At 33.2% G+C, this 24,692-nt stretch overlaps 1 protein-coding gene and 1 non-coding gene across 2 annotated transcripts; one reads left to right on the top strand and one right to left on the bottom strand.

Annotated features, from left to right (window-relative positions):
* Positions 1 to 2,269: 2,269 nt before the first annotated feature.
* LOC115723092 (probable peroxidase 61) lies at positions 2,270 to 6,157 on the top strand. Its single transcript, XM_030652509.2, has 4 exons — positions 2,270 to 2,684; positions 4,957 to 5,136; positions 5,255 to 5,414; positions 5,525 to 6,157. Exons 1-4 carry the CDS (start codon positions 2,424 to 2,426, stop codon positions 5,965 to 5,967), a joined length of 1,044 nt encoding a protein of 347 aa, XP_030508369.2. The 5' UTR covers positions 2,270 to 2,423; the 3' UTR covers positions 5,968 to 6,157.
* Positions 6,158 to 20,187: 14,030 nt separating this feature from the next.
* On the bottom strand, positions 20,188 to 20,294 carry LOC133031610 (small nucleolar RNA R71). Its single transcript, XR_009684713.1, has one exon. It is a non-coding gene; the product is annotated as a small nucleolar RNA R71 (small nucleolar RNA).
* Positions 20,295 to 24,692: the final 4,398 nt, after the last annotated feature.

Raw genomic sequence — 24,692 nt, 5'->3', positions numbered from 1 at the left:
AAAAAAATATTGCCAAGACAATATAAATGTAAATTTTGCCGTATGGCAGTATAAATGTAAATATTTACCTAAAATTCAATATTTTTGTAAAATCTCTAAAAAAACAACTATGTATTTTACACGTGGATTTTTTTTTTTTTTTGCAGCCAGCAGGCTAGGTGAGTCCTAGGCACAGGCCTAACCCACTTATGCCTAGGGTCGATCTTGTGTAGTACTGTTGTTATCAATAGTATAAGAGTTCCTATTAAAAGGTACTAGTAGTGTCTAGTACCCTCTAACGTATCATATAACTATTGGTATATTTAAGTATCGAGTCTCATATACACTACAAAAAATCTTACTTTTAGTCACAACAAAACTTGTGACTAAAAGTGAAAAAATTGTGACTAATTATAAATTATTATTTCTATATTATGACTAAAAGGTCCGTGGCTAAAGGTATTAGTCACAAAAATTACAATTTGTTGTGACTAAATATATTTTTAGTCACAATAATTGTTGTGACTAAAACTACATTAGTGACAACTTGTAACTAAATACTATGTTTTAGTCACAAATAACATTTTATTGTGACTAAAAGTCACATTTAGTCACAAAAAAATTTGGTTGTGACTAAAATGTTATCACTACAAGTAATAGTTTTTTGTAGTGATATTTAATGTAATAAATTTATATAGAATATTATTAGCTAATAATAAAGTGCAACATCTAAATGTTATGTCCCCTATAGCAATACTCGTAGTTAGGGGTGTGCATAAGTTATCCAATCTAATGATAACCGACCGATCCAATTACAACTGACCGTCCAATATTGGATATCCAATTGTGATCGGATCAGATTGGATGTTATTTTTAAATATTCAATTGGATTGGATCGGATGTTGGATGGGTTGTCTAAAAATCTAATACATCTAACATCCAATCAAACTAATTAGTATTTTCATTTAATTTGAATGAGTAATTAGATTTTATATTGTTATACGTAAAATATATATGTATATAAAAATTAACATTAAAATTTTATTCTTTTTTTCTTGGATGCATGGGATGGATCCAATTAATCTAATCCAATACATACTGAATTTAAAATATTGGATGGATCCGATCCGATCCAAAAAAAATATTAAGTCTAAACTATTCAATAAATTTAAATTAAATCAATAAATATATCTGAAATACATCCAATGGATTGAACCGACCCAATCTAACATCCAATAGATATTGGATCGATTGGATGTCTGGATCAGATCGAATGGTAAAATCTAACATTCAATATATAATTGGATTGAATCTAGATGTGGTCCAATAAGATAAAGATATGATCGTCAAACCAAGTAAATTTTCCAATATTACGGACAAAAGAAGAAGAAGATAATGTTATCAATGGAAATTAATGTTATTAGTCGAATAATTAAGTTGATTTGGTGTTCCATTATAATGCAGTATATATCTGATCGATCGTACGTAGAAATGTAGATTAATTAATTAGTTAATTGGTTAGGTTATGATCTCAAAATTATTGGATCCATAAAACTCATACATATATTAAATAAAAAGCCCTAAAGTCAAGGCCGAGATCCCATGTGCATGCACGTTCCTTTCGCCATAATAACAACTGTTTGCTTCACAAAATACATTACATGGCGTCTAAGCAAGAATGTTGATACAGTACAGCATATATATAAGTTATAACAACAAACTTTGGTTCATGTGAACACCCTATATATTTATATAACCATACGATTAGTATTATTGTTGGTATTTAGCATTTTCTAGACGTGTCATCTTGCAATTGGTTAGCGATATTTCTTAAAAGTTATTATATTAAACTATATAGTACTTGATACTTAATTGGACCAATATCAATATTAACACGTTGGAGGATACTATAGGCACCAATACTGATACCTTTTAGTATTTCTCTAAATATATATGAGTACTGTTATGTTATTAAGTATTATGATATTCTTTAAAAGAAATGCTATAAAAAAAATGCTAGGCACCATGCCTTTTCCTTTCACTATTTCTCTATATATACATATATATATATATATATAATTAACACTATGAAAATATATTCCCCACTTGAGTCACACGGTTACTTAATACTAAGTTAACTTAATTTATAATTAAAAAAAACTATTTGACATTTACAAGATGTAAATTAACCAAGTCTATCCAACTTGGCATTGTCGGTCATGCCACGTGTGCAATGGAAAATAACCCCAAAATTCTAAGCTATATATATAGATTTTAGGTCACATGAAGTAGACACAAGCTTATTCATTGGAGATCAAGTACTACTACTAATATTTGTATTTGGTTAGAGTGACATTGCAAGCTCTTCTTCAAAAGTTGTTCCATCAAAAAAAAAAAAAAAGCTCTGCTTTAAGTTTGAGAGAGAAAGAAAAGACAAAAGAGAAATGGAGAGAAGCGAAGAGAGGAAGCGTTTGCATTTTCTGCCAATACTAGTGATAGTTGTAGTACTAAGCTTGTGTCAGCTTTCGGAGGCAGCGATAGGACTTCAAACGCCGATGAAGTTGAGGCGTAGCTTTTACAAGTATTACAATACTTGTAAAGATGCAGAGGCTTATGTCAACCACCAAGTGCAAATATCATGGAAATCTGATAAAAGCATCGTTGCAAAGCTCCTACGCCTCACTTATTCTGATTGCTTTGTCACTGTAAGTATTACTCTATCTTTTTATTTATAGATCCTACCTTCAGCTCCATTCATTAATATGCTTTTAATAACAGCTACCATTCTTTAATTATTATAACGTACTATACTAGTTCATATTATATATAATGATATTCAAAACTATTACTAGTGCTGTATTAAATCAGTAATGATAGTTACATTCTACATGAGTTCACGTAATTTATACACACAACAACAAATTTAGTGATGACTTAAAATTATTTCTATGTTATCATGACTAAAATCTTTGTTGCTAAAATTATTAATTATAAAAATCACAAATTTAGTAACTTAAATGAAATTAGTAATAACTTGTTGTATTAAATACTAAGTTTTAATCACTAACAAATTTTTGTTGTGAATAAAATTGTCATATTTAATTAGTCGGAAAATATGACTGAAAGATATATTGTCATGAAAAGGTAGTTTTAAGCAAAAATCACATTATATTTAATACGTGATTTATTTTTATTTTTATTTTTTTGAAAAACCGTAATACGTAGATTTGAATGTTCATTTAAAATGTGTTTTATCATTACCTTAATCAAGTATCTCCGATGAAGTGTTATAAATGTAGTACTCTATATATTCCTTTTATTAGTCTATATTCCTAAAATTTAACTCTAATAATAGTGGTGTATAATATAGTCTAAATTTAATATATTATGATAAATATAGTATAGGTTAAATTTTATGCTATAATAAATATTATTTTTTTTCTACTCAATAATATAATTAATAATTTTTTATATTTTTATTTATATATTTAGTATGGTTTTTAAATATATTTTTAATTAAAATTTAATATTTTTATTGATTTTTTATAAGTTTTTATTAAAATAAAATTTATTTTACTGTATTTGAGCACAATTATAAAATTTAGATCAAATAATATAACATTGACTTAATACATCCTTTGAGCTAAATTTAAATCAATTGAAGATAGATGTCAATGTCTACATGTATAGATTCAAAATGGATGTGTGATATTGACTAACGGGAATTACTAAGAAGTGATTAATTTTATCATAATAAGCTTGTCTCATGTAGTACAAAAGGAGATCACATTATAATTCTAAATAATAAAAATAATAAGAAGATGAAGAGGAAAGATTTTTAAACAATTTATGATGCATCGGTTTCCAAGATAAATTCACTAGGAAGCAACCTTTATATCTCTCTCTTACATTTTAGTAATTTTATATATAAATATATTTAATAGAAATGCTAAAGCTATTAGTAGTATCTAGTATCATTCTATATGTCAATATTGCGCTAAAAGAAATTATATTGTTTACTTTACCTATTTTAATTTTTATCATTATTTCATTATTTTTTTAAAATATATCCATATTTATAGATGATATCTTTATTATATTTTTTTAAGTTAATGTAAATTATATGCTAAATTTAAGTAGATAGTGAGGGTATATTGGATAATCCACTCACAAAAATGAGTACTTTTTAATGAAATATAATATGAAAGTATTTTTTTATGAATAGATATAAAAGAGAAGTATCCCTCAACTTATCCTATATTATTATCGGTACAATTAAGTATCGGAATACATATAATTTAATATAATACTTCTAAAGAGTATCGATAATCAATTATAAAATAATACGTCTAGAAAGTGTTAAACATCACTGCTGATAGCAATACTCTTAAGTATATTATAAAGAATAAAAATATATTCCCAATGCATATCTAGCTATACACATGTATACTAATTAAATTATGTATGTCCCCATGCACGTAAGATGTAACCCGGGAAACAAGGACAGTGCATCGTAGTTTATTAGACCCTAGTGATTCTAACTTTTATCTCTTACACCATTTTTAAAATAATATTAAAAAGCCATGAGTTTGAGAGACATACATTAAATGAAGAACCTTATGCATGTATCATTATTAACGAAAACCAAAACTCGACAAAAAATTCCCCACTCAAATTAGGGTTTGCAACATTAATTGTTTTGGAAATGACCCCCAAAACATACAAGTTTCTTTATGGGATTGCAATATATGCCGTAAGTTGTATAATAAAGTCAAATATCAATAAAATATAGTAATATATATAATAAAGTCCCTAGCTATACAATGGGAATATATATTATATTTAACCATTTTTATTCAATATATATATAAATACTCTTGGATTTGAGAAGTTTACATGCATGGATGACAGCGTAATCTATTACCTAAAAGTAGTTTAGGGTCTAATTTGTTTATATGTGATGGTTGAATAATGTAGGGATGTGATGCATCAATTCTTCTAAATGGTCCAAAATCTGAGAAAACTGCCCTTGAAAATAGGGGACTTGGAGGGTTTGCTTTAATAGACGATATCAAGAAAGTCCTTGAAGAAAGGTGCCCAGGAGTGGTCTCTTGTGCTGATATTCTTCAACTTGCCACTAGAGATGCCGTTCATTTGGTACACTAGACTATAATTAACTATTATATACTTAATAATCACTCATTTCTTTAATTTACCTAAATTTTCTCAAAATATATATTTTATTTTAAATCCTTCTTCTTCTTCTTCTTTTTAGTCTGGTGGACCATCTTACATCATCCTTACCGGAAGAAGAGATGGAATGACATCAAGTGCTTCATCAGTTAACATTCCATCTCCATCCATGTCAGTCAATGAAACACTTGCATACTTCAACTCTAAAGGTTTAGATGTGCGAGACATGGCTACACTTCTTGGTAATTATTAACATACATATTTTTTACTATTGTGTTTTAATTATGGTCTCTAATTAAATTAAAGAAACACAACAATTTATATATTGGTTATTTGGTTGTATCTTCTTCAGGTGCACACACATTGGGAAGAACACATTGTCGTAACATCGAAGACAGGCTATACAATTTCAAAGGAACCAAAAGACCAGACCCAACCATGAAACCTGAATTGGTACAGTCATTGAGAAAACAGTGTCCAGAGAGACTAAGGAAAGGGCAAAGCGACCCACTAGTGTACTTGAACCCGGAATCTGGCAGCCATTACAGTTTCACAGAATCCTTCTATAGAAGAGTTAACAATAACCAAGCCATCCTTGGAGTTGATCAGCAGTTGCTCTATAGGGAGGACACCAAAGACCTTACTGATCAATTTGCCGCTAGTCTTCAAGATTTCAAGCTATCAATCGCCCTTTCAATGAATCGAATGGGAAATATAAATGTTTTGACTGGAAATCAAGGAGAGATACGTCGGACTTGCAGCATCACAAATAAGGATAACCCTCTTCTCAAATAGATATGGTTATTAATTTACTGGGGTTAATTATTTTGGGACGGGTATATTTCATATATATTGGAATTACAAACAAAAGGGTCATATTTAAGCTTTTGTGTGATTTTGTTTTTTTCTTGTTTTGGGACTACTTGTAGAGAAATAACTCTTATTATTATTATTATTATTATTATTATTATTATTATTATTATTATTGATGTGATCAAACCGATCACAATGTTCAAATATCAAGAACAACTTAATTGATTTAAGTCTATGACAGATTAACAAAACTTAATACAAAGAAAAATGACAATAAAACAGTAAAACAAACTGAATTTAACAAGACAAGATTGAAATCAATATTCAGCCATTGAGGAACTTTCCATTAAACATGTATGCCAAGAATACAATGTACAACAATTGGTGATTCGAACTAGAGTAAGTGGAAGAGAAATTGAAACACAATCTGAGCACACCAGAAAAACTGGTTTCTGTGCACCAGTACACTGCTCTCTCTCTCTGTCACTCTCTCTCTCTTGTTTCTGTAAAATTGAGGAAATGAATCACACTAGCTAAGAGTTAGTTTAGTCTATTTATAGACAAACAACATAACTAACTTAACTATAAAACCGGTAAGGTAGTTAGAAAGTCCTAAGTACATTCAAAATAAGACTAAGTTTCTAGGCCACTTTTACAACAATTCCACCTTGGCATGTATTAACTTAGACTTAGAGAACATGAGTAAGAAAAGCTAAACATTAAAGGGAAATGGAAACTTATCCAATTTCCTTGATGTTGACCAAGTTCGCATACGGTTCAAACTTGGTTTGAGTGACACATTTTGTAAAAATATCTGCAGGGTTGTGATCAGTGCAGATTTTCTTCACTTGAACTTCTCCATTGGCAATGATCTCTCTGATGAAGTGAAGTTTGATGTCGATATGCTTTGATCTATCATGGAACATCGGATTTTTCATTAAGTGCAAGGCACTTTGGTTGTCACAATGGACAACCATGTCCTCGCAGTTGAACCCGAGTTCTTTTCGAGAGACCTTTTAGCCACAAGGCTCTTTTATTGCCTCGCTGCAGCCATGTACTCGCCTCCGTGGATGACAGCTACAACTTTCGCAGGTTTGACTTCCAAACTCGATACATCCACCTAAAGCTGTGAAGATATAACCTGTCAATGATCTCCTTGTGTCAATGCATCCAGCATAATCAGAGTCGACAAATCCTTCAACCTCACATTCACTTTTCTCTGTAGATTTGTAGATCAAACCTATGTTCAGAGATCCTTTAACATACCTCATGACCCATTTCACTGCATCCCAGCTGCAACATTTCCAGTGGTCAAGAACAAAACGACTTACTATGCTCATGGCATAGGCCAAGTCGTCTCAGGCACACCATGGCATACATCAAGCATCCTACACAAGCTTTGCATAAGGTATGCCATCCATGCTTCTTCTCTTCCTCGCTGGGGTGCCTCGCTCCTTAGTGAGCTTAAAATGTCGAGCCAATGGTGTCATCACAGTGCTTGGCTTCATTCATGTTGAACTTTAAAAGAACTTTCTTCAAGTATCCCCGCCGTGTCAAGATGATGAAACCAGTCTCTTTCTCTTGATTTCGATTCCAAGAATCTTCTTGGCTTCTCCCATATCCTTCATCTCAAATTCACCTTTGAGTTGGCACTTTAACTCACCGATTTTGTGTTTATCCTTGCCTACTATTAGCATGTCATCAACATACAATAAGGTAGGTTTCTTTGTCAAAATAAACACATGGATCATATTTGCTCTTGGTGAATTTTATCCTTGACATGAACTTGTCAAATCTCGATATTCCATTGTCTGTGTGCTTGCTTTAGGCCATAGAGGGATTTGTGTAGCAAGCATACCTGGTTGGGATTACCATTGTCAAATCCCTCAGGTTGCTTCATGTAAATTCTCTCATCCAAAGTGCCATGTAAGAAAGTCGTCCTCACATCCATCCGATCTATTTCTAGATCTTTGAGTGTGCCTTTGCCATAATGGCTCGATGGAAGCTTGTTTCACCACAAAAAGTGCAAATATATCATTGAAATCGACACCTTCTCTTTGAGTGAATCCCTTTGCCACAAGCCTTGCCTTGAACCTTACCGAATTTTCATCGACTCCTTCGTCTAAACAACACTCTGCTATCGATCGCTCTGTTTCGGTGGTCCGTTCACAACGTACCATGTTTTTGTTTCGATCAATGATACTTTTTCTTCATTGATTGCCCTCAACCAAAGGTTCCCCGTTTTTGCATTTCGCTCTCCTTGTATGTAGTGGGTTCGTAGTTTTCGAGTTCACTGCGTGCCTTAGAGCAAATGCAAGAGAAATCTCGCATAACCAAGTCTTGCAGGTGAGGTCCGATGTCTCTTCTTTCTCTCGTCTCTCGGCCAAGAGATAGTCATCAAGATCTCCTTGTGTTTCATGAGATTGTTCTTCAAGTTCTTGGGCTTGATTCTCATCTCGCTTCCGAGTCTTTGTTCCAGGCAAAGGTGACCGATCCACCTCAAGATTGACTCTCGCAATATGGCTCTTCCGTCCGCAAGGATGGATTTGGTAATGGTTTCATGGCCATTTCTTCTTCTCTCGAATGTGACATCTCTCTCGCCGATGATACACCTTTTGAACCCCGATTCAAGACACCAAAGTTTGTATCCCCTTGACCCCTTCAGATATCCCAAGAACATACATTTCACCGCCCTAGGCTTCGCTTGTCTTGCCTTATATGAGCATAGGCAAGGCACCCAAAAACCTTTAGATGGTCATAGGTTTGAGCTTCTCCAAATTCACTTTTCTTGTGGTGTCATGAAATTGATACCAAGTGAGGGACATCTATTTATTAGATAGCATGCCGTGTTCTGTTAAGCTTCACCCGAATTTTCTTTCTAAACTAGCTCCTTTAAGCATGCATCTAACTCTTTCTGCGTTGTCCTATTCATCCTCTCTCGCTGTGCCATTTTGTTGAGGAGTGTCTCTATCGTCAAGTGCCTCGGCTATCCCTTCTTTGCTGCGCAACTCCTTGAACCGGTTTGAGCAAAATTCCCATCCATTATCTCGTTCGATCTTCTCGAGTTTCTTACCGCTTGGTTCTCATGAGTTTTCTCCAATTGACAAATGTGTTGAAAGCCTCATCTTTGGTTTTCAAGAGATAAACCCACACCTTTCTTGAGTAATCATCAATGATACTCATGAAATAGTAAGCACCACCAAGTGTAGGAATTCTTGGAAGGGCCCCAAAGATCCGAGTGCACATATGCCAACTGCTCTTTGGTTGTGTGTTTTGCTGGTGTGAATTTCGTCTCCGTGCCTTTGCCATATATGCACTCCTCACGTAAATCCATCTTGCATGACACCTTTCCTTTAAGAATCCCTTGCTTCTTCAATTCCATCAATCCTCTTTCACTCACATGTCCCAGCCTCAAATGCCACATCCTTGTCAAGTCATCATCACCGTACCCGTAACATTTGAAGCTAGGCTAAGAATCGATTTTCCATTAAGAAAATACAAGCCATTTCTATACATTCCTTTCATTACAAGAGTGGCACCTTTAATTACATTAAGTGAGTTTTCATCAATTTTGATTTTGCATCCTTTTGAGGCTAAGACACCAATCGACAAGAGATTTCTCTCGAGTTCAGAACATACCTCGACATCGCTGATGATTCTTTCGAGCACCATCATTCATCTCCGCATCACAATAGATCCACCTTGAATTGTGCATGCCTTGTTATCACCCAATAAAACAAGACTTCGTTTTCTTCTCAAGATTGCAGAACATTTCTTCACAAGGACACATGTGAAAAGAACAACCAATCGAGTATCCATTCTTGTCCGTAACTGTGTTTGACACCACTCGTAACACCAACCGAGTCATAACCATCGCAACATCAGCTTGTCCCTTTTCTTTGTTCTTTTCTTTCTTCAATTTGTTCTTCAAAGCAAGACATTCATCTCTCGAAATGTCCTTCTTTTTCGCAATAGAAACACTTCTTGTCAGCTTGTGTTTCTTGAACCCGTCTTTGCTTTCGGTTCCCTCGATCACCACCATGTTTGTAGTTCTTGTGCTCTTTCTTGTCATGTCTTCCTTTGACAAATAGACCTTCTCCATTGTGCTCGTTTTGTCATCTCGATTTGCTTTGAATTTCCTTAGAATTCAAGGCCGCTTTTACCTCGTACATTGTAAGAAAGTATCTTTGCCATAAAGAATTGTATCAACAAAGTGTTCATACAATTTTGGCAAAGAACTCAGTAGGATTATAGCTTGGTCCTCTTCATCTAGCTTCACACCAATATTGTTCAAGTCAAGAACAATCTTGTTAAAGTCATCTAGGTGTCTTCTAAGCTCCTTGCCATCTTCCATCCTCAAGGTGTACAGTTTCTTCTTCAAGTACAGCTTGTTTGCAAGGGACTTCTTCATGTAGATCGTAGCAAGCTTTTCCCACATGCTCCAAGGGCTTTCTCCTCATCCGTAACTTCTCTCGCACTTCATCTCCAAGACCGAGAAGAATTACAGTAATGTGCCTTGGTCTCGATTTCGTTTCTTCCTCACATCTTCAATTGCTTTCAATGCATCCACATTAATGGCTTCGCAATGCCTTGATGTACCAAGAAGGCCCTCATCTTGATTCTCCAAAGACTCGAAGTCATTAGCTCCCGTGAACTTGTCAACCTCGTACTTAGTTGATGCCATTTCTTGATTTCAATCTTAAGGGTAGTTAGACTTTAATCAAACACTTCTTGATCTCCTCGATTGAACCTCAGCTCTGATACCATTTGATGTGATCAAACCGATCACAATGTTCAAATATCAAGAACAACTTAATTGATTTAAGTCTATGACAGATTAACAAAACTTAATACAAAGAAAAATGACAATAAAACAGTAAAACAAACTGAATTTAACAAGACAAGATTGAAATCAATATTCAAAATTATGAGGAACTTTCCATTAAACATGTATGCCAAGAATACAATGTACAACAATTGGTGATTCGAACTAGAGTAAGTGGAAGAGAAATTGAAACACAATCTGAGCACACCAGAAAAACTGGTTTCTGTGCACCAGTACACTGCTCTCTCTCTCTGTCACTCTCTCTCTCTTGTTTCTGTAAAATTGAGGAAATGAATCACACTAGCTAAGAGTTAGTTTAGTCTATTTATAGACAAACAACATAACTAACTTAACTATAAAACCGGTAAGGTAGTTAGAAAGTCCTAAGTACATTCAGCTAAGACTAAGTTTCTAGGCCACTTTTACAACAATTATTATTATTATTATTGACACCATATGAAGGATAACAAATCTTTTACCGTTTTCTGATGCACAAATAAAAATATTTACAAAAATTAAACAATAAAAGACATTTTGTATTTCATTGTTCTACTAATAATGATATTTTTTCAGTTCAGTTTCCAAAACACTTTTATGTTTATGTGTGTTTGTGTGTAATTGCATTTGCAAATGACCATTCTTAATATTTGACTTACCATCGCATTATTGACATTGATATATGTTTGTCATCAGTTTCAAAGATTATTTATTAAATTAAAATGTATAATAATCAATATTAGAACGAATAATAATTTGTCAATATTTTTCTTTGTGAATATATATAAGTGTTCGTATATCAAAAATTGGGTGTGATTGTAATAAAATTGTCTAACGATCCATCAATTTAAAAAATTTAGTTTTAGTCACAATAAAATTTGTAACTAAAAAATGAAAAAAGTTTAACTAATTATAAATCGTCATTTATATTATTTAAAAAAACCTATAACTAAAAGTATTAGTCACAAAAAATATAAATTGTAATTACTAAATGTATTTTTAATCACAATATTTGTTGTGATTAAAACTAAAGTAGTAACTAATTGTATCAAAACACTATGTTTTATTGACATATATAACTTTTTGTTATGACTAAAAGTTAAAAAAAATTATGTTGTCACTCAAAGTAATTTTTTTGTAGTGTGTATTGATTGACCATGATATCTAATACACATTTATCTTAATTAATGCACCAAAATAATTTTTAAATTGTAATATTTATCTCAATGGATCAATGCAAGGGCATATATGATATATATATATATGTTAGTTAGTTGGTCTAGTCAGCTAGTTTGAATAGCATTGGTCTAAGTCAACAAAGTTGTTAGAAAGGTTTCCTATTCTAAGTGGGGTAGCTAGTAGTTACATACCTATATTGAGCTAATTTAAACCTTATTTTTTCATGTAATTTTCTCTAAAATTCAAGACTAAATTCTTTAAGCTCTAAAGAGAAGAAGTGAGAAAGAATTGTTACACTGAAGAGGAACTTTATGAATGCAATAAATTGACTCTTTCAAGATCAATTTATGTGTATGTAAGATTCGTCTATGTTCAGTGTTATTAATTTCTTATTTGTTTTGATTATTGATTTAATCAATTATTTAGACCACATTGTGAATTATGATCTGGTTTGGGTATTTGTGGTGAATTCTCATTCGATTCCTAACAAATTAGTGCGGTGAGTGTGTACTCAAAATTATGAGATCGATAAAGTATGAAGTGGAGAAATTCATTAGACAAAACGATCTTAGATTGTGGCGATTGAAGATGAAGGCTCTTTTGGTTTAGCAGGATCTTAAAGATGCTCTAAAATAAGATAAAGGTCTCTGCATGATGCTGGAAGAAAGGGACATGAAGATGATTCTTGATAAGGCTCATACTGCAATCATATCGAGTCTTCGAGAATATAGATGTTACTATAAGTGTTGAAGATTAAGCTCTGTTGTTATTATGTTTTTTACCCAGATCTTATGGTCAATTCAAAGAGACATTATTGTATGAAATGGATTCCTTGACCCTTGAAGAAGTTCAAACTACTCTGAATTTAAGAGAATTGAATGAGTGGAAGGAATCTAAGCCCAATATAAATGGTGAAGGGCTAATATTTAGAGGCAGAAACTAAAAGATGAAAATTTTGAATAACATGAAGAGGTCAAAATCAAGAAATAGTAATGGAAATGGTGGAGGAAATGTCCCAAACATAAAGTGTTATCACTGTCAAAAAGAGGGTCACACCAGAAGATTTTGTCCTGATAGACAGAAAATGAACTGTGTTAATTGCAATTTCAGCATATTTAGATTGACAAAAAATATTTTATAACTTGAATATAGTTCGGCTAAGATGTATTTTCATTCCCATGCATTTTTTTTTAATTGATTGATTTATTTGAGGTATAGAAAGTATCTTGTAGTTTTGTAGATTTTTCATGAGAAGTGTGGGGACTTGAAGCTAAATTATTTGAGTTTTGTTGATGACGTTCTCCTATTTTGCAATGGAGATTTCAAAAGTATTTACCTTATGCTCCAAGGACTCAAGTTATTCTCCCAAACCTCAAGTTTATTCCCTAATCTCTCTAAGACTGTTTTCTATTGCAATAACATGAGTGATAATGATATTCAAAGAGTACTTGATGCTTCGGGCTTCCGAAAACATGATCTTCCTTTCAAGTACTTAGGAATACCAACCAGTCCAAAGAGAATTTCAACAGCTAATTGTAGTATCTTAATTGAAAAAATAGTGGCTAGGATAAGAACTTATTGGAGTACCGGTAATCTATCATTTGCAGGGAGAGTGGTTCTCATCAACTCAGTGTTAATAGCCATTCATTCATATTGGTGTCAACTCATGATATTGCCAAAAAGTTGTGAATGAAATAGAATCCATCTGTGGTAGTTTTTTATGGAATGGAAGTCATACTCTCTTAGGTACAATAGATGTTGCTTGGGGTTCTGTTTGTCTCTCCAAATCGGCAGGAGGATTGGGTTTTAAGAGAATCTCAGATTGGAATTTAGCGGCTATGTTTAAGTATGTTTGGGTCATTACAAAAAAAGAAGACAATTTTATGGGTGAAGTGGGTGCATAATGTGTACATTAAGGAGGACAATTGGTGGTCCTACAGGGCCAATCCAATAGCCATTAAAGACAATACAGTAGGAAAGTTTGATGTCTCCTAAGTGCTGAATGACAGGTACAAAGTGGCTAATGGTTTCAATGCTATTCGGCATATTGCTTGCAAAGTTGAATGGAATTCAATTGTTTGGAGCTGATTAAACATACCCAAGTATAGCTTCATTCTTTGGCTCTCTATGCTCAATAGAATCAAAACAAAAGATAGGTTGATGCAGTATAAAGCACTTGAGAATTCTAAATGTTTTCTCTGCAATATTGAAGATGAAGTCGTGACACATCTATTCTTTGATTGTCTATTCTCATTGGACTGCTTGGAAAAGATCAAATCATGGCTGAATTAGAGAATGACTGCCACTTCCCTAGATAGAATTGTAAGGTGGATAAGGAAGACAAAAATAAGCAAGGTGAAGAAGTCAATTTTTGATGCTGTCATTGCAGCCCTTGTCTATGAAATATGGCGCACAAGAAATTCAATTATGTGGCCGAATTCCTATACAGAATGTAGTTGTTAAAGTCAAAAACATAGTGAAAAAAAAAAAGAATTACATGTTCATAGCCAAAAAAAAAGCAACAAAAAGTGAGAAAGAATAGTTTGATACCTTGTAAAGTTTTATAAATATTTAAATTCTCTTCATTTGGAGAATGCTATTAGTTTGTACAAAAAGATTTTGAGTAATAAAACATACTTGTTCATAAAAAAAAAAAAAGTACCTAGCATTTCTAAATTAGAAAAGTTGGACATAATTGATAAATTTTATTGAAGAAATCAATTCCTTCTTATATTATATTTGCCTATTTATATTTTTTATATTTGTTTAATCCTATATAAATTTTCTATTTGATTTGATCAAATATAGAGTGAAGAAAATCAAAATAAAGGTTTCATTTTCTATAAAAGGAAAGTTGTACTTATTGCTTATGATTCTGTGGGTACAGACACAGGCGCACCTACATCGAGCCCAGGGAGGGCTTAAGCTCACCCTCAAATTTTAGAACAGATTATATAAAATTAGAGATAGAAATAATACATAATTATAAGACAACATAATTTGTACAAGCGTTTGTTTATTACTTGGAAGGTCTGATTTTGAATCTGATTCCCCTCAACTCTATCTTCTATTTTTATTTATATATATAAATATACACTTTTGAAAGAAAAAAAAAATTACAAAATATTAACATAGAGTATTTGTTGGGTTTTATGCCCTAAATAAAACTCATTTCAATATAATCAGATTTACTTATTAATATAGATCAGAAATAACATTTAATGTTGCATGGTTCACATGATTTATTTCATGATTATATGTACATAATGTATGAATTCATCTGAAACCCTTTTCACATACTTGATCCTGTTTATTGTGTCGTCAACACATTGGAAAGTAAACATGACTATGTGAATAAAGTTTCCTAGATTTATCAGACATAGGGTTTTACTGATATGATAATCTACAACAGAGTTTACTTGAATTTGGAGAAATGCTATGTTCTTTCCAGAGCATTGGTTAAAGTAAAGCTCAGGTTGGATGCATGGAGTATGCATTGGAAGGGACCGATATTGAACTTTGACTTAGATTTAATTAAACTTACCGTAAAATCTATTCAAGTCAATATCGCCAAGTTGATCCTAGATCAAATGTTCTTAATCCTGTTATGATTAGGCTCAATCTTGAAAGGCTATTCGTGTTCTTTGATTTGTTAGTTAAGCCTACTTTTAGGTCAGGGTGATACGTACATTTTGGGAACACGGTAGTGCAATTGAGTGGGAGCGCTAACATAAACATGGAATCTATAGCTTCTATCTGGCGAATAGTAAGCAAAGGATGATCTCCTTCGAGCTTGACCAAACGAACATAAATGGTGGAGTACTCATTTCACATAAGCTGAAATATCATTTATACGGGGTCAAGTGTTTTAAGGAATAAATACATTGTAGGGTGTAACGGTAATTTAATCCCTTTACAGTGTAGATCATTCATATAGAGGATCATTGATCACATTAGGATTATAACAATGGATAACTAATGATGTGTCTATATGGTGGAATATATAGAGCATTCTATATAACTGAGAGTGCAATTCTAAGTTCTATGCGTGGATTCAACGAAGAATTAATAAGTTAGTGAATTTTAGTAATAAATTCTTGATCTACTTATTGGAAGCTCGGTTATATAGACCCATGGTCCCCACACTAGTTGAGATAATATTGCTTGTAAGACTCATGTAATTGGTTTTGATTAATCAATTATAATTCTCAAATTAGACTATGTCTATTTGTGAAATTTTCACTAAGTAAGGGCGAAATTGTAAAGAAAGAGTTTATAGGGGCATATTTGTTAATTATGATACTTTGTATGGTTCAATTAATAAATATGATAAATGACAATATTATTTAATAATTATTTATAGTTATTAAATAGTTAGAATTGGCATTTAAATGGTTGAATTAGAAAATTGGCGTTTTTGAGAAAATCAGATACAGAAAAGATAAAACTGCAAAATTGCAAAAAGTGAGGCCCAAATCCACTTGTATAGGGCCAGCCACTTTTGTAGGAAATTTAAACTGATTTTTTCATTATTTTAATGTCAAATAATTCAAACCTAACCCTAGTGGAATGCTATAAATAGATAGTGAAGGCTTCAGGAAATTTACACTTAAATTTTCTATTTTTCCTTCAGAGAAAAACCTGAGCCTTTCTCTCTCCCTATCTTTAGCTGCCACTTCTTCTTTCTCTTCCCTCTTGAATTTCGAAATCCTTAGTGATTAGAGTAGTGCCCACACACATCAAGTGATACCTCAATCATAGTGAGGAAGATCGTGAAGAAAGATCATCAGCAAAGGAGTTTCAGCATCAAAGATTCAGAGAAAGAGATCCAGGTTCAGATATTGATAATGCTCTGCTACAGAAAGGAATCAAGGGCTAGATATCTGAACGGAAGGAGTCATTTAATTCCGCTGCACCCAATGTAAGGTTTCCTAAACTTTATATGTGTTTATTTCATCGTTTTAGAAAGTTCATATTTAGGGTGTTAATAAACATACTTGTGAGTAGATCTAAGATCCTAGTAAAATAATTTCCAACAGTATTCAAATTACAAATAACTTTTCTATTAGAAAAAACTTGTTATATTAATAAATTATGTTCAATAATATTTAATCTATAATTAACACCAGATTCCACATAAAAAATAAACTAAAACAAAAATTTTAAAATCTCATATTATTATTTAGATGCTAAAATTTGTTCCAATCTATATAATAACTTTATCCAAAATATAAATAAAAAATGTAATATGTATTTTAAAAAAAAAAAATTATTATTTTAAATTTTAATAAAAATTTTAGTTAGCCCACCCTAAAATTATATCCTGGGTCTGCCACTTACATAATCAAAAATTTTTAGACTGATTGAATATATATATTTTAGGAAAGTTTTTTGGGAGTTGTACTCATGTTTAAATCGTGTATGTATTGTATAATATGGGTATATAATGCTTATAAATACTCATATTAACAGTTAGATTTAGTATCTCTTTTATTTACTTTGAATTAAATTCATATCATTAGAAAAAGATTATTTTTATTGTGTAAGTGTGTTTGACTCTACCTATGTGTTTATGTCTTTTGTATCTAGGAGAGATACATATTTAGGAGAGATACGCCGAACTTGCAGCATCACAAATAAGTATAAATCCTCTTTTTAAATAGATGGTTATTAATTTATTGAGATTAATTATTTAGGGAGGAGTGTATTTCATATTAAAATTATAAACAAAAGGATCATATTTAAGTTTTTATGTGATTTTACTTTTTCTTGTTATAGAATTCTACTTGTAGAAAAATAACTCCTATTATTATTATTATTATTATTATTACAAAGTGGAGAAAAATATTTTTTTTACAGATTTCTAATTCACAATAAACATATCTACAAAAGATTCAACAATAAAAGACATTTTGTATATAATTGTTCCACTAATAATGATATTAGTTCATGTTCAGTTTCCAATTAATGACTTTTATATTTTTGTGTGAATTGCATTTGTAAATGAGCATTATTATTTGGTACCTTAATGATAACTCTATGGTATAGAGTTATTTTTATGCTTTTAAACTAAAAGTATTGTGAGAAGAGTAGTGAACATGTGTGTGTTTGCTTAATTTTAGTTAGTTTTAGTGTCATTTTCCATTTAGTAAGCTAACTTTTAAGTCTTGTAAATATTGATATTGTTAGGTGTGATTTTCCAATTAATTGTGCTTGTTTGTTGTTGAAAAAGGAAGCAAGGAAGAAGTGGAACATAAGCTTAAATTGAGGCAGATTGCTGAAGCAATCATGAAGCGAATTCAGCATTCTGGCGGTGACATGGAAACACCAATTTCACTTATCCACCTCAGCAAATTCGGCCCAGTCACTCAAAATACACCATCTGGCTGTTGTGGAAGGAGAGGGACTAAACATAGTGGGCCAAAGTGGAAAAAGATCGGGCTTCTACTTTGGGGTATGAATTTTGTACCCTAAAAACCTAACACCTAAAAGAAGAGAAAAAAGGGAAGTACATCTCCATCTTCCATCATCCTCAAGGACGGGCAGCTGCCATAATTCTTGAAGAGGAGTAATTGCAGAAAGTACACAGCAGAAGAAAGAAGAGAGGGGGACCAAATCTTTTGTGTTTGAATTTTCTTTTACTTTCTCTTAATATTGTTCTTTCTCTTCTCTTTTCTTTGTGTTTGTACTTAGCAATTAGAAGAAACTTGTTGAACTAAAAAGAGGCAGCAGCCATGATTGAACTATTTCGAATTTGGATGTTATTTTTTGATTTGAATATGAGCTAGACTTTTAAGGCTTGAATGGCTATGAACTTCTATGTTGGGTATGATTAGTTTTTAAGCTTACTTTAGCATTTTCGCCTTTGTTCATTCAAGTGAGTTTCATTTTATTGGAGTGTTGTTTCTTGGCCATGAATAACAATTTGCTAAGCTAGATCTTATGCCGGAAGGGCTAGATCTAGTAGTTCAACTTGAATGGAGCAAGTGAAAACCTAGATTTAGGCTTTTCTTTGTAAGTGGAATAGGAATATTTCATTTACCTTGCATAACTTAAAAAAAGTAATGTTTGAATAGTGTTCTACTTGCTGGTTTGATATAGGAATATATTAAGCTAAATGGTAGAATTAAATTTGTGAGTGTTGGAAAATTCTCACAAGCCTAGAGGAATTTTTTTGTTATCTCTGTGCAGAATGCTAGAGTAATGCTGAACTAATGCTGTAACACCTGGGAAAAAACCTGACTAGAAGGAACTAGCTATTCAAGCCATTTTTACCATATTACATTTTTTATCTTGCAAGAAATTTTTTTAGCAGCAGTAGTATTAATTTTAGCAAGTTTAATTCATGTCATTTTTAAATTTTGAATCATTACTCAACCATTTGGATGTTATTTCCTCTTACTTTAAGTTGTAATTAGTTGGTTTTACATCAAACTTTGTTTGCAATCCCTATGGAGATGATCTTACTTATCACTTTATTACTTGTTTGACTGCGTATACTTGCGTACACAATTTTCACAACAAATTTTTGGCGCCGTTGTCGGGGATTGAAACTAAAAATTGTGTATTATCAACTATTTTGCAATTTATTTTCTAGTTTGAGGTTTTAATCCTATTTTGGTGCACTGATTTTTCTTTTTCAGGTGTAATCTAGTGTATGAACGAAGAAGAAGAAGACCTTGAACTTGCTCCTATTGACCCCAAAATTGAACGCACTTTCAGACAAAGAAGGAAGGAACAAAAGGCTAAAAAAACGCTACAATATGGCCGATGGGTTTGAAGTTGGGGGTGCTCATAATGATGTTAATCCCATTGCTTTGGCCGATGATAGAGCCCGAGCAATAAGAGAGTATGCAGCCCCAATGTTCAAGGAGGTTAATCTGGGTGTTGTGAGACCTGAAATCCAAGCACCTCACTTTGAGCTCAAGCCCGTCATGTTTCAAATGCTCCAAACAGTTGGTCAGTTTGGTGGGTCGCCAACGGAAGATCCTCACCTCCATGTTCGCTCATTTTTGGAGGTGAGTGACTCTTTCAAGCTACAAGGAGTAAGTGAAGAGGCTTTAAGATTGAAGTTGTTCCCATTTTTCTTGAGGGATTGGGCTAGAGCATGGCTTAATACTCTTCCTCCCGATTTGGTGACTAATTGGAATGACTTGGCTGAAAAATTCTTGAGAAAGTACTTTCCTCCAACAAGAAATGCAAAGTTTCTAAGTGAGATCATGTCTTTTCAACAATTGGAAGATGAGACTACTAGTGATGCATGGGAAAGATTCAAGGAGTTGTTGAGGAAGTGCCCACACCATGGTATTCCTCATTGTATTCAGCTTGAGACATTTTACAATGGTCTCAATGCGGCATCTAGGATGGTGTTGGATGCTTCCGCTAATGAAGCCATTCTTTCCAAGTCTTACAATGAAGCTTTTGATTTTGGAAACGATTGCTAGCAAAAACTATCAATGGTCAACTAATAGAGCTCCTACAAGCTGAAAAGTAGCGGGTGTTCTTAAAGTAGATGCTTTGACCGCTCTAACTGCTCAAATGGCTTCAATGACCAACATTTTGAAGAACATGAATATGGGAGGAAGTGTACAACCAGCCGCTGCCATTCAAAGGGCAGAAATTTCTTGTGTGTATTGTGGTGATGGGCATACTTTTGAAAATTGCCCTTCAAATCCAACTCCAGTTTGCTATGTGGGTAATCAAAACTTCAACCACAACAACAATCCATACTCAAACTCCTACAATCCGGCATGGAAGTATCATCCAAACTTTTCATGGGGAGGTCAAGGGGCAAGTTCAAGTGGAGCACAAGCACAAGGAAAACAATCATTTCCACCGGGATTTTCTCAACAACCAAGACGTCAACAATCACACCAACCTCAAGGCTCTCAAACAAGTTCTTTGGAGAGTTTAATGAGAGATTATATGGCCAAGAATGACGCTGTAATTCAAAGCCAGGCAGCATCTCTTCGGAATCTTGAAATTCAATTGGGGCAATTGGCCAATGATTTGAAGAATAGACCACAAGGCACTTTGCCTGGTGACACCAAAAACCCAATAAGAGATGGCAAAGAACATTGCAAAGCAATAACCTTGAGAAGTGGAAAAATTCTTCAGTCAAATGTGGCTGCAACAGGCAGTAAGGAGCCCTCTTCAATCCAAAAAGAGGGGGAAATGAAGAAAAAACCAGCAATTTTAGCTGATGAAATTCCCCCAGTAGTTACAGCATTCGGTCAGCATTCTGCTGCAGAAAAGTCTTTGCAAAAGCCACCTCCACCATTTCCTCAACGGTTCAAGAAGCAACAAGACGATGGTCAATTCTAGAGATTTCTTGATGTTTTAAAGCACCTCCACATCAATATACCATTAGTGGAAGCTTTGGAGCAAATGCCAACCTATGTGAAGTATTTAAAGGACATTTTGACAAAGAAAAGGAGGCTTGGCGAGTTTGACACTGTCGCTTTAACAGAGGGTTGTAGTGCTATGTTCAAAAGTAAAATTCCACCCAAACTGAAAGATACGGGCAGCTTTACAATTCCAATTTCTATAGGGGGTCGAGATGTTGGAAGAGCTCTTTGTGATTTGGGAGCTAGTATTAATCTTGCCTATGTCTATTTTTAAGAAGTTGGGAATTGGAGAAGCAAGGCCAACCAATGTCACTTTGCAATTAGCGGATCGTTCCATGGCTCATCCAGGGGGAAAATTGAAGATGTGTTGGTACAAGTGGATAAGTTCATTTTTCTGGCCGATTTCATTATTCTTGACTATGAGGAAGATAGGGAAGTTCTAATCATTTTAGGGAGGCCATTTCTTGCCATGGGAAGAACTTTGATAGATGTTGAAAAGGGAGAGCTTACCATGAGAGCTCAAGATGAGCAAGCCACGTTCAAGGTTTTCCATCCCATACGTGCTCCGGATGCAATAGGAGAATGCTTAGCAATTGGATATATGGATCCTAACATGGTTGAGGAGTCCAAATTCAAAAATAGTAAGAAGGTGAGAAAGAAGATTCCTCTTAAAGAAATTGCTAAGGATCACGAGCCACGAGAAAGTAAAGACAAAACACCATTTGAACCTAAAAAACCACTCAAAAAGAAGAGAAAGAAAAAGAAGTTTAGTAGAAAAATTTGGTCTCAAATGTTTGAAGATGGGCAACAAGTGATTTTTGCTAACTCTTTAGTGAAGGCTACTCATGGACGAATAGATTCAAGGTGTCATGGATCTTTCTTGGTGGTGAGAGTGTACCCCGATGGGGTAGTAGAACTACGTGATGCACTTTCAAGAAGAAATTTTTTGGTGAAAGGCCAAGGAGTGAAGTTTAGGGGTGGTGAGGTTGATCGAGCAAAGACCTCCATCACATTGGAAGAGGCTTGAGGAAGAAGGGTCTCAAGTTGTCATGGCTTTAGTGAATCACATTTGGGCAACCCGAGAGCGGAGGAACAAGATTATATTTAGTTATATACATGCTATGTAATAAGTTTGAGGTGTGCCACCCCTTGAAAAAAAAATATATGTATTTACAATTAAGTTTGGGGTGTGCCACCCCTTGTTAATAAAGAAAAAAAAATAAAAAAAAAGGAAAAAAAAAAGAAAAAAAAATATATACATATATACATACTTATATAATTTCAATTTCTTTAGTTACTAATGAATTTGTAATGGTGTGGTGATTGTGTTATTGCAGGTGCACGACATGGAATGACAGAAAAATAGGCTGCTGCAATATGGTGTAAAGCAGATTTGTGTCCTGAAGCAGTAAGCCCAGTAGATACAGCATCGCATCATCAGCATCGCTTCAGCATTTTGAAGCAGAGACTCTAGTGGGGAAGAGTTCAAATCTTGCGGGAGTTTTCTTTTGTTGGGTTTTATGCCCTAAATAAAACTCATTTCAATATAATCAGATTTACTTATTAATATAGATCAGAAATAACATTTAATGTTGCATGGTTCACATGATTTATTTCATGATTATATGTACATAATGTATAAATTCATCTGAAATCCTTTTCACATACTTGATCCTGTTTATTGTGTCGTCAACACATTGGAAAGTAAACATGACTATGTGAATAAAGTTTCCTAGATTTATCAGACATAGGGTTTTACTGATATGATAATCTACAACAAGAGTTTACTTGTATTTGGAGAAATACTATGTTCTTTCCAGAGCATTGGTTAAAGTAAAGCTCAGGTTGGATGCATGGAGTATGCATCGGAAGGGACCGATATTGAACTTTGACTTAGATTTATTAAACTTACCGTAATATCTATTCAAGTCAATATCGCCTAGTTGATCCTAGATCAAATGATCTTAATCCTGATATGATTAGGCTCAATCTTGAAAGGCTATTCGTGTTCTTTGATTTGTTAGTTAAGCCTACTTTTAGGTCAGGGTGATACGTACATTTTGGGAACACGGTAGTGCAATTGAGTGGGAGCGCTATCATAAACATGGAATCTATAGCTTCTATCTGGCGAATAGTAAGCAAAGGATGATCTCCTTCGAGCTTGACCAAACGAACATAAATGGTGGAGTACTCATTTCACATTAGCTGAAATATCATTTATACGGGGTCAAGTGTTTTAAGGAATAAATACATTGTAGGGTGTAACGGTAATTTAATCCCTTTACAAAGGTAGATCATTCATATAGAGGATCATTGATCACATTAGGATTATAACAATGGATAACTAATGATGTGTCTATATGGTGGAACATATAGAGCATTCTATATACTGAGAGTGCAATTCTAAGTTCTATGCGTGGATTCAACGAAGAATTAATAAGTTAGTGAATTTTAGTGCTAAATTCTTGATCTACTTATTGGAAGCTCGGTTATATAGACCCATGGTCCCCCCACTAGTTGAGATAATATTGCTTGTAAGACTCATGTAATTGGTTTTGATTAATCAATTATAATTCTCAAATTAGACTATGTCTATTTGTGAATTTTTCACTAAGTAAGGGCGAAATTGTAAAGAAAGAGTTTATAGGGGCATATTTGTTAATTATGATACTTTGTATGGTTCAATTAATAAATATGATAAATGACAATATTATTTAATAATTATTTATAGTTATTAAATAGTTAGAATTGGCATTTAAATGGTTGAATTAGGAAATTGGTATTTTTGAGAAAATCAGATACAAAAGGTGTTAAAATTGCAAAATTGCAAAAAGCAAGGCCCAATCCACTAAGTGTAGGGCCAGCCACTTTTGTAGGAAATTTAAACTGATTTTTTCATTATTTTAATGCCAAATAATTCAAACCTAACCCTAGTGGAATGCTATAAATAGATAGTGAAGGCTTCAGGAAATTTACACTTAAATTTTCTATTTTTCCTTCAGAGAAAAACCTGAGCCTTCTCTCTCCCTATCTTTAGCTGTCACTTCTTCTCTTCCCTCTTGAGAATTTCGAAATCCTTAGTGATTACAGTAGTGCCCACACACATCAAGTGATACCTCAATCATAGTGAGGAAGATCGTGAAGAAAGATCATCAGCAAAGGAGTTTCAAGATCAAAGATTCGAGAGAAAGAGATCCGGGTTCGTATATTGATAATGCTCGCTACGTAAAGGAATCAAGGGCTAGATATCTGAACGGAAGGAGTCATTATATTCCGCTGCACCCAATGTAAGGTTTCTTAAACTTTATATGTGTTTAATTTATCGTTTTAGAAAGTTCATATTTAGGATGTTAATAAAC

This window comes from Cannabis sativa, chromosome 9 (assembly GCF_029168945.1).
Source record: "Cannabis sativa cultivar Pink pepper isolate KNU-18-1 chromosome 9, ASM2916894v1, whole genome shotgun sequence".
In the NCBI taxonomy this organism is placed as follows: Eukaryota; Viridiplantae; Streptophyta; class Magnoliopsida; order Rosales; family Cannabaceae; genus Cannabis; species Cannabis sativa.
This window is presented reverse-complemented; position numbering and strand designations above follow the sequence as displayed.

Excerpts from the sequence above, each read along its gene's own strand:
- LOC115723092 (XM_030652509.2), top strand. The coding sequence starts at position 2,424 with ATGGAGAGAAGCGAAGAGAGGAAGCGTTTGCATTTTCTGCCAATACTA. Across the intron at positions 5,137-5,254 it reads CTAGAGATGCCGTTCATTTG|TCTGGTGGACCATCTTACAT; the intron begins GTACACTAGACT and ends TCTTCTTTTTAG. Across the intron at positions 5,415-5,524 it reads AGACATGGCTACACTTCTTG|GTGCACACACATTGGGAAGA; the intron begins GTAATTATTAAC and ends TATCTTCTTCAG.